The sequence below is a fragment of the Nomascus leucogenys genome, chromosome 16 (genome assembly GCF_006542625.1).
Source record: "Nomascus leucogenys isolate Asia chromosome 16, Asia_NLE_v1, whole genome shotgun sequence".
Classification (NCBI taxonomy): domain Eukaryota; kingdom Metazoa; phylum Chordata; class Mammalia; order Primates; family Hylobatidae; genus Nomascus; species Nomascus leucogenys.
In genome coordinates this window covers 49,347,437-49,358,320 of record NC_044396.1, presented here as the reverse complement: position 1 = coordinate 49,358,320, position 10,884 = coordinate 49,347,437, and the positions used below count along the sequence as shown (strand labels likewise).

The 10,884-nt window shown below is 44.7% G+C and overlaps 1 protein-coding gene across 1 annotated transcript; it reads left to right on the top strand.

The window, feature by feature from the left end:
* The first annotated feature begins 7,712 nt into the window (after nt 1-7,712).
* On the top strand, nt 7,713-9,659 carry LOC101178066. The gene is made up of 2 exons (XM_004090779.3): nt 7,713-7,892; nt 9,322-9,659. Exons 1-2 carry the CDS (start codon nt 7,732-7,734, stop codon nt 9,494-9,496), a joined length of 336 nt encoding a protein of 111 aa, XP_004090827.2. The 5' UTR covers nt 7,713-7,731; the 3' UTR covers nt 9,497-9,659.
* Nucleotides 9,660-10,884: the final 1,225 nt, after the last annotated feature.

The following is a 10,884-nucleotide window of genomic DNA, read 5'->3' as shown; positions in this document are numbered from 1 at the left end:
ACCTGACCTGTTCCTCTGTGTGTCTGTGTGTCTGTTTGCCAGTTCCAGTCTCTGATTGACAGGGATATCAGTCGTTGGATTTAGACCCACCCTAAAACCAAGATAATCTCATCTCAAGATCATATACTTAAGTGCCACTACAAAACCCCAGTTTTTAAAAATAATAACAAACATTTGCTTTCCCAGACATGCAATTTTGTCTTGCATCAGTGCCATGAAGTAGGCAACATTAGTGCTCTTTTACAAAGAGTGAAATGGGGCTCAAAAAAGTAATGCAGGATTATGCAGGCATTCAACTGTGGCACTGGGAATCAGACACAGGTTCTAAATCCTGTGCTTTTTTTCTCTCATCTATGATGTCTTCCTTTTTACTCCTGCTATTTCCTTTTCCTCCTTTTTCCCCATTCCAAGGGCACTCACAGGCTTAGGGTATGCACCCATTACCCTATGATCCATGGTTCTCAGCACTCTGAGTACCAAAACCATCCAGGGAGCTTTTCTCAAAGCTGATGACTGGGTTCCAGGCCAGGCCAATCAAATCGTAACCTCTGAGGGTGTGCTCTGGACATCAGCCAGTTCATCCAAGCCCCTCCAGCTGATCCTCATGTGCAGCCAGGATTGAGAGCTACTGCTGTAGATGTTTGTCTCTCTTCTAAGCCATAACAAATAAAATATTCACTCTTTCAAATATCATCAAATCTTTGGAGCAATTCTTTTTTTTTTGAGACGGAGTCTTGCTCTGTCGCCCAGGCTGGAGTGCAGTGGCGCAGTCTCGGCTCACTGCAAGCTCCGCCTCCCGAGTTCACGCCATTCTCTTTGGAGCAATTCTTAATAAACCAATTGACTAAAACCAAAAGCAAAGTGGCCAATGACACTTAAGCTGACATGTTTAGTGTCCCTCCCTTCCCAAATTTCACTGAAAGAATCAGAGAGTCACAGTAAGTAGGGAGAAAACTCTATCACATCAAGGTAAAATAAGCATGGTAGCAATGGGCTAGAAACTTTGAGGAAGTCAATGTTTGTGTAATTTGGTGCCTGTGAAGGGATGGATCAAAGTACTGACAACCCTGTTCAATACTCACAAAGGAAGGACCCTATGGGAATCAAGTAGGTGATTCCCCAAAGATCTGGGAAGTTCTCAAACTTGAAATGGAAGAGGATGGGACTCTGGAGGGTGGCAAATGAAAGCAGTTTGGCAGCTCCACCAGGGCTTCACAAACAGAGCTGCTGGCCTCCTGGAGGGACTCGTGGAGGCGGGGGACTTGGGGAGTGCCCCCATCTCACCTCCCCACAGAGGCTTAAAAAAACTATTTGAAGAAAGCAGTGAATTCCTCAGGGAACACTCCCTTCCAACAACTTCTCCCAGCTGAATATATCCCTACACAAGGAAAATAAAACTGCCAAATAAATAAAAACATAAAATTTCCCCTTTGGGAGTAAGAGAACAGGAACCAACACAATCACTGACAAAACCATCTCAAGTCTCCAAACTGAATAAATATAGATCTCCTTCCAAAGGAAAAAGCAAATCAAAAGAATAAAAATAAAATCACAGATCATCTTGTTACAGTGGGCAGCTAGTCAGACATGAAGAGGACAGGAGAGGGCCTCCACCCCCTAACCCCCCACCCAGGAGAGTCAGTTGACCATCAGGTGATAGGAAACACCTGAAACTGGCGATCAGCAGCTTCCCGGTAAGATCTCAGGAGCTGGGTGAGTGAGCTCAAGCATAAGCATTATGAGGCAAAAGAGTTTATGACCTTCCGGGGGCATTCCATGGGAAAAGGGATGCAAGACACCAGAAGCATGCCAACATATAAAACCCCAAGTCAAAAGGCAACCCCACACTTGACCTCCAAGATGCTCCCTTGGCCCTCTTCCAAGTGTACTTTACTTTCTTTTCATTCCTGCTTTAAAGCTTTTTAATAAATGTTCACTCCTGCTCTAAAACTTGCTTCGGTCTCTTCTTCTGCCTTATGCTCCTCGGTTGAATTCTTTCTTCTGAGAAGGCAAGAACTGAGGTTGCTACAGACCCATACAGATTCACCACCAGTAACTCAGATACCCATCGTCAATGACAATATGAAAAGATCAAGTACACAAATGGAAAAAAATTTTGGAAACTCATAGCAAATGTTTATCTCTGAAATATACTTATTTCCAAAAGCAGAAGGTAAGTTTAACACAATCTTTAATTTTGTATAAGGAGAAAACAATTGATAAATATTCCTACCCAATGAAAATCATGCTCACTAAACATTTTTTTAAATCAACTTTAACTTGTGCAGTGTGGCAGGTTAAATTTTCTAAAGATGGGCAGTCTTTCAACCCACATGCTCATTTGCAATGGGTCCTTTCTCTTCCAACCCAAGGAGGAGTCTCTTTCTTCATACCCTTGAATCTGGACAGAACCGCATGACTTCTCTGACCAACAGAAGCAACACTGTGCCAGCTCTGGGCATAGCCCTCAACCACCCCGGCACTGGCAGCATTCGCCTCCTGCCCACTGGAAGTCAGCAGCTAGAAGTTAGAACCCAATGGGTTCATCTTGCCCACTGCCCAAACACAGCCAATTTATCAAGATGGGGAATTGCAATAGAGAGAGTTTAATATACATAGAGCCAGCTAAAAGGGAAACCAGAGTTTTATTATTATTCAAATCCGCCTCCTCGAATTTTTGGAGGCTAGAGTTTTTCAAGGATAGCTTGATGGGCATGGGGCTAGTGAAGAGGAAATGCTGACTGGTTGGGGATGCAATCATAGTGTTGTGGAAAACGGTCCTCCTGCACTGAGTCCACTTATGGGTGGGGGCCACAAAGGAGTTGCTGGTCCAGGTAGGGCCATCTGGTCATCAAAAATGCAAAAGCCTGAAAAGACATCTCAAAAGGCCAACCTTAGGTTCTACAATAATAATGATATTTACAGGAATAATTAGAGAAGTTGCTAATCTCGTGACCTCCAGAATAAATGCTGGTAATCGCTTAACTATACCTACATCTTAAGGGAATTCAGACCCCTCTCATCCTCCTAACCTGGTGTCTTTTCATGAGTTTTAAAATTAATAAACTTATTAATTTTAAGTTTTTAAGTTTAGTTTGAAGAGGGCTATCATTATTTAAACTATATACTAAATTTTTCCCAGAGTTAGTTTGGCCCATGGCCAGGAATGACCATGGGTACTTTGGAGGTTAAAGGCAAGATGGAGTTGGTTAGGTCAGATCTCCTTCACTGTCATAACTTTTTCACTGTTATGATTTTTGCAAAGGCAGTTTCATGGCCACACTGAGACCACCATGCTGTGAGAAGCCCAAGTCACACAGAGAGGCCCTAATGGGTGAGACAGCATAGAGACAGTGGAGAAAGACAGTTACAAAGACAGAGACAGAGAGGCCAAGGCACACCAGCCATGAAAATGACAAAGCCAGAATAGAAGTGAACTCTCCATCCCAGCTGCACTAGTTGAGGCCATGTGATCAGACCCACCACCCAGCGGAGCTTACCAAATTCCTGACCCTAAGAATCATGAGCAAATACAATTGCTTGCAAGCCATAATGTTTGGGGGTAGTTTGTTAAACAAAAATAGAAAACTGACAGAGGCAGCCAATAGCAGCCTGGGGTATCTTAAAGAGAAATGGGGGAAGGTGGGGGTGGGGGGGATGTATACTTCCTGAATGTTGAAATCCCAAACTGTCTTCTCGATTCGGCTCTCAGAATGCTGGCAGCCAAGATATTACCCTCTGGACAGGAGACTGGCAAATTCTCCTCAGGAAATATGAACAGCTCTAGAAGACCTAAAGTAACTCACTCAGGGATTCCTCACAGCCACCCTGCTGAGAGGCTCATTTTCACAGGACCCCAGCTATAGGCAGGCAACCCCCATGCCAATAAACATGTGTAAACAACCCAGGTTTATTCTGCACCTGAGGAAGCCTTTACCATGAAAGAGAGAGACCAAATACACAAAAAAAAAGGGGATTTGGAAGAAACAGACACTATGCAGGCAAGAGAAAAGTTAAAATCAGAGTGAGCATTACTGTCCTTGGGGACAAAGATGTAGAAGATACTGTACCCACGAAACAAAGAAGAGCAGGACGCTATTAAAAAGCAAAAGTAGGCCGGGCACAGTGGCTCTCATCTGTAATCCCAGCACTTCGGAAGGCCGAGGCGGGAGGATGGCTTGAGCCCAGGAGTTCAAGGCCAGCCTGGGCAACATGGCGAAACCCTATCACTACAAAAAATGCAGAAAAATTAGCTGGGTATGGTGGTGGGCGCATGTAGTCCCAGCTACTCGAAAGGCTGAGGTGGGAGGATCACCTGAGCTAAGGAGGTCGAGGCTGCAGTGAGCTGTGATTGTGCCTCTGCCCTCCAGCCTGGGTGACAGAGTCAGACTCTGTCTCAAAAAAAAAAAAAAAAAAAGGAAAAGTCGTCAAAGGGCAAAAAAAAAAGCTGTTAGATTGTTAGACATTTAAAATATAATAATATAAATAAATAACTCAGCTGAAGAGTTGGAAGATAAGTTGAGGAAACTTTTTAGAAAGGAGAGCAAAGGACTGAGATGGAAAATAAAAGAGAAAAGATAAAAAAATTAGAAGACCAGTGCAGATGAAACAATTATCTGTTTCATCCAAATAATAGAGTTCCAAAGAGAGAGAACTAAAGAAATAGAGGAGATGAAATCACCAATAAAATAATTCAAGGAAATTTCCCAGAATTGAATGGCATGACATATACTAAGTCACATCATCATGAAAGTTCACAGCATTGATGAGAAAAAGAAGATTCTGCAAGAGGGAGTGGAGATTTCAAAGGAAAGGTCATGTACAGAGGTTAAGAAGTCAAATGACTTAGAACTTCTCAACAGCAATACAGGGAGATAGAAGACATGGTTGCAATGCATTCCAAATTCAGAGAAATTATTTCCATCCTGGACTCACCTACCCAGACTGCGCATCAAGGGCAAGTGATTTTCAGACAAATTTTCAGACATATAAGGTTGCAAAAAACTAACCTCCCACACACTTTTCTTAGGAAACTGGAGAACATGTTTCATAAAACAAAGGAATTAACCAAGGAGGAAGAAATGAGATCCAGGAAACAGGCTTCAACACAGTAGAACAATAAAGGAAATTCCCAGGACATTAGTGAAGAGGGATCTCAGGATGACCAGCAGCCAGTCCTGAGGAGAGCTCAGCAGAGGGCTCCAGGGCAGACCTCTCAGAAGATGAGGAGACAGAATGGCGGATGTGAATCCACATCTCAAGAGGAGATCCAGATCACAGGTATAGAATCAGAGTTGAAAAGTGCATGGAAAACCAAATAAATAAACCAAGAACAACTTTAATCCAGAGTAGCCCTCCCCAGCAGAACCAGAATGTGAGCTCTGTGTGTAATTTTAAATGTTTTGTAATCACATTTTTTAAAAGAACTCAAATTCATTTTAATAATACAGTTGCTCCTTGGTATGTCGGGGGAGGGGACTTGTTCCAGGACCCCCTCAAATACCAATATCCATGGATGCTCAAGCCCCTTATATAAAATGGTGTAGTAATTGCATAGAACCCATGCACATCCTGTTGCATATTTTAAATCATCTCTAGATTACTTATAATATCTAATGCAATGTAAAGGCTCTACAGATAGTTGTTATACTGTATTGCTTTTTTATTTGTTTAATTTTTAATTTTTTTCTTGAATATTTTTGATCCTAGGTTGGTTAAATTCATGGATGCTGAATCCATGGATAGGGAGGGCTGACCTAACCAACTCTGACTAAAAAACATCCATGGATATATTTAATTCAATATATCCAAAATATGTCAACATAAAATCAATAAAAACTAAAAATAAAATCCTAACAACCTCCACCCCTGCCAACTGACTGAAATGACCCCCTCTTGGCCAAGGGGATCCCAGAGAAACCTTAAAAACTGAGTTCCTGGCCATGATGGGATAGGACGTCAAACACCTATATCCCCTTTCTTTTATGGTTTAGACACAACCACTGACAAGCATTAATGTTAAAACAGAGATCGTAAGGCTGACAGAACAGACTCTTTGTGGCAGTAAGATACGGAATTCTAAACAGAACCTAAGGCCATGCTAGGCAAGGGTTAAATCATGCACCCCTACAATTAAAGAGTATACTATGTACTAAGGGCTACAGGGTTTTTCTTTTTCTCTGGCAGCCAAACAAGCAGTGGCCCTGAGATAAGCAATACTGAAACAACTGCAGCTCGCCAGCCACCAGACACCGCCTAACTAACCCCCATCCCCTGTTCCACAGCCATAACTACAGCTTTGGTTGGACAAGAGCCTTATTTCAGTAACTTTCTCCTGATAAGAGACCACTGATCATGGACTGGTTCTGGATGGTTTACAGAGGCTGTACACTGAGTGCCTTGGTGTCCCTGCTTCACCTTTTGACGTATAGAGCTTGATTGTGATCACTTCATTGTTGTCTCCACCACAAGGTGAACATGGCTCGTATGTAATATACATGTTTGTTCAGAATACATGCATTAGGACCCCCTTTGTGAACATCCATAGCACCATGCCTGGCCTCCTAGTTTTCTTTTTCTTTTCTTTCTTTTTTTCTTTGAAATAGGGTCTTGTCCTATTACCCAGGCCAGAGTGCAGTGGCATGACTACAGCTCACTGCAGCCTTAACCGGCCAGGTTCAAGTGATTCTCCCACCTCAGCCTCCCAAGTAGCTGGGACTACAGGCACATGCCCCCACACTCAGCTAATTTTTGTATTTTTTGTAGAGACGGGGTTTTGCCATGTCGCCCAGGCTGGTCTCAAACCCCTGGCCTCAAGTGATCTGCCCACCTCAGCCTCCCAAAGTGCTGGGATTATAGGTGTGCACCACCATGCCAGTCCTGGTTTTCTTAACAAATGTAACAATAGTAGTTATTGTTAATAATATTGATTAAACTCATACAGGTTATAAACCTGATTTTTTTTTTTTTGAGACAGAGTCTTGTTCTGTGGCCAGGCTGGAGTGCAGTGGGGCAATGTCAGCTCACTGCCACCTCTGCCTCCTGGGTTCAAGCGATTCTCCTGCCTCAGCCTCCCTAGTAGCTGGGACTACAGGCACGCACCACCCCGCCAAGCTAATTTTTTGTATTTTAGTAGAGACAGGGTTTCACCATGTTGGTCAGGCTGGTCTCGAACTCCCGACCTCAGGTGATCCACTGGCCTCAGCCTCCCAAAGTGCTGCGATTACAGGCGTGAGCCACTGCACCCGGCCTTGCACAGTGGGTCACACCTATAAGCCCAGCAATTTGGGAGGTCAAGGTGGGAGGTCACTTGACCCCAGGAGTTTGAGACCAGCCTAAGCAACATAGTGAGACACCATCCCACAAAAAATACATAACAATTCGCCAGGGGCAGGCCTGTGGTCCCAGCGACTTGGGGGACTGAGGTAGGAGAATCACTTGGGCCCGAGAGTTTGATGCTGCAGTAAGCAGAGATCGCACCACTGCACTCCAGCCTGGGCGACAGAACAAGACCCTGTCTCTAAATAAAGAAATTAAATTAAATGATCTCTGGAAGATTAGTCCACGGGCGTGTGGAGAACTTTCTAGAAAATATTATCAATGTAGGATTGTCACTTTAAAACGTTACCCGCTCTCATTGGTCCGTGGACAGAACAATTAGGCAAAGCTAGGAGGCAGCCCTGAGTACTCAAAAGAGAGAAAAGAAAGCAAAAGGGATGCCGGTGGTGGCAGATGCTTCCTCCTGGCCAAATCCCAAATCCCACCCTCAGCACCCACACCCTGAGCAGTGGGCAGGAGAGGCCTGAAAGCGTCTGTACAAATGACTTCCGAGAAGCCCCAGGGATAAAGGAGCTAGAGGCAGCCACACATGGTTCCCAGAAGCTGAATGCAGGGTAAGTATGCACTGCGCCCTGCTTCACCCATACCTCAAGCTGGCCCCTTCTGCTGGGGTCTGGCTACTGCACTCGTGGTCCCCTTGGTAGCTTCACGATTTATGTCTCTATGCGGCTTCCGTTCCCCTTCCCTCTGCCAAGCCAATCCCACCATCCTTCACCGCCCAGTGCAGAGCTGCTTTCTCCAGTGAGTTTTCTCTGACCACTCCTGTCCTCACCAGCCATCTTTGTTTTTAATTCTCATGCACCTCTTTGTGTATGTCTTACACAGTTTGGGCATTCATTATATGCTATTTTAAATTGCATGCTCTTGGCCGGGCGCGGTGGCTCACGCTTGTAATCCCAGCACTCTGGGAGGCCGAGGCGGGGGGATCATGAGGTCAGGAGATCGAGACCACGGTGAAACTCCGTCTCTACTAAAAATACAAAAAAATTAGCCGGGCGTGGTGGCGGGCGCCTGTAGTCCCAGCTACTCGGAAAGGCTGAGGCAGGAGAATGGCATGAACCCGGGAGGCAGAGCTTGCAGTGAGCCGAGATTGCGCCACTGCACTCCAGCCTGGGCGACAGAGCAAGACTCCGTCTCAAAAAAAAAAAAAAAAAAAAAAAAAAAAAAATTGCATGCTCTTGTTTCATATGTAAGTTCCAATCTGCATGGTAACAACAAGGACAATACCCTATGCTCTTGCATGTTCCATCAGACCTAGCACAGGACTACATTCACAGTATAGGTTTAAAGAGTATTTGATGGTTGATTATTGACGGTGAGATATCATATGCATTTATGCATTTCTGTGATACTTTTTATCACAGAAACTATGGTATGTTATAGGTATGTAGATAGATGAGAAAGAGACAAAGAGAATTTCCATTTCCATACATAGGAATTTAAGTGCAAAACTGAGTTGTTTCTTCAGTTCATGGCATGTTGTCATAACTGGGCATTTTAAACCCCCTCTATTCTTTAATTTTACTTGAATTTTTTCCCTCTAACCTTGATCCCCATGACATGTCTCCTTCCTCTCTCTCCATCCAATGTCATGTATAAGAAATTTGTGCCTGGAAACGTAAAAATACAATATTGTTTGTATGTGTATGCTTCTGTTAACATTATTAAAATGACACCGTGCTATAGATACTGTCCTATTTCTTACATGTTCATTCAACAGTCTTGCTAAAGAATTGTGTTAATTCATTACTTCAGCTGCTGCATGGTATTCCAGCATAAGCTCCCACCACATTTTCTCTGTTCCCCAAATGATGGGTACCTAAGTTGCCTCCAACTCCCTGGGACCCAGAAAGATGTGTAGGACATCTTTACTATGTTTATTTCCACATGAATCTGTGCAAGAGTTTCTCTGGCATATATTGGGATGCTGGGTCATGGCATATGCAAATATATAATTTGGCTATAATTTACATTGTTCTCCAGAATGACTTCACCCATCCTGCTTCCACCCGCCATAGCAGTGACCAAAGCAGCTCTGGGAGCACAGCTAAGCACCTCAGAAGGTAAGTCCTGGGGTGATTCTTGTCATCTCCGTGAAAAGGAGAGGACAAAAAGGCAGAGGCTGCTGCTTGAGGGTCCCTTCACCTGGGCTGCATAGCTTCACCCATGCTGACCAACTTCCCAATTTCAAGCTTCAGACTCACAGCCGTGCTAGTTAGGGTACAACTTGTTCAGACAGCTGTTTTCATTCACATCTCCAAAGGTCCTCTACCTTGGAAGAAGAAAGAAAGAGGGAAAGAGAAATAAAAGAGATTAATTAAGAACACTGGGGCCAGGCACTGTGGCTCAAGCCTGTAATCCCAGCACTTTGGGAGGCTGAGGCAGGCGGATCACCTGAGGTCAGGAGTTGGAGACCAGCCTGGCCAACATGGCAAAACCCCATCTCTACTAAAAATACAAAACTTAGCCAGGCATGGTGGTGGGTACCTGTAATCCCAGTTACTTTGGAGGCTGAGGCAGGAGGATGGCTTGAACCTGGGAGGCAGAGGTTGCAGTGAGCCGAGATCATGCCATTGCACTCCAGCGTGAGTGACAAGAGACTCTGTCTCAAAAATAAAAACAAAAAACAAAACACACACACACACACATCTGAACCTACAGTTTCATAAATGGTAAATAAAAATGCCACCTACCACGAATCAGAAATAACGTGGCTCTGGGTTGGCGTCTCTCCCCCACCAGGGAACGAATGCACCCCTCGCCAGGGGCAGCAAAGGGAGGTGGCTCTGTCTTTCTGCCTGCATCCTCCTGTTTCATCATCCAGGTTCTGTGTGGCCCAGCGGCCTGGGGCTCTTTTGTTTGCCCCCTCCCTGCCCTCCATCGGGGTGCCTAATGGGGCTCCCGAGTGCTCTTCTGCTATCATCTATCCCCCTCCATTGTGTCCTGAGCCCTCCTTGTGCCCATGTGTGAGCTTGAAGATCAGACACCACAGACACTCTTTCCCACTCTGCCTCAGCTGCCAAACCCGGAGGAGAAGGAAGGACGGATCAGACACCAAGACAGAAAAACAGAGTACCTGAGTAAGGCAGAGAGCTGTCTCCTGCCTCAGCCCCCAGAGGCCCGTGTGCCCCTCACTTCTCTCCCTTGATTCCCACCATCTGGAGTCTACCTCTGAATTGACAAACTCTTGCTTGGTCACATCTGGTTCAAGAGAAAGAAACAAGGAGTTTGGAAACCTAAACTAATAGGCAGCACTTGGCACGCACAATAGAAGCAGCTGCTGTTTATAGCCCTTTTTAAGGGTGGCCTTAGGCCGGACCTCACACTTCCCTCCCTGTGGGGCATTGTTTTACACAGAGCATCTGCAACCTCACAATCTTGCAACTCAAAAAAAAAGAAAAAAAAAATTCATGCATCCCATGAATCTATGAAGCTATAACAAACTCTCTTTCCTGGGAAAACTTCCCAGGCCTGCTCCTATTTCCCTCTTAGAGTAAGGCAGGTCCATATGGTTCCTAATGCCCCAATTTCTCTATACATTAAGTG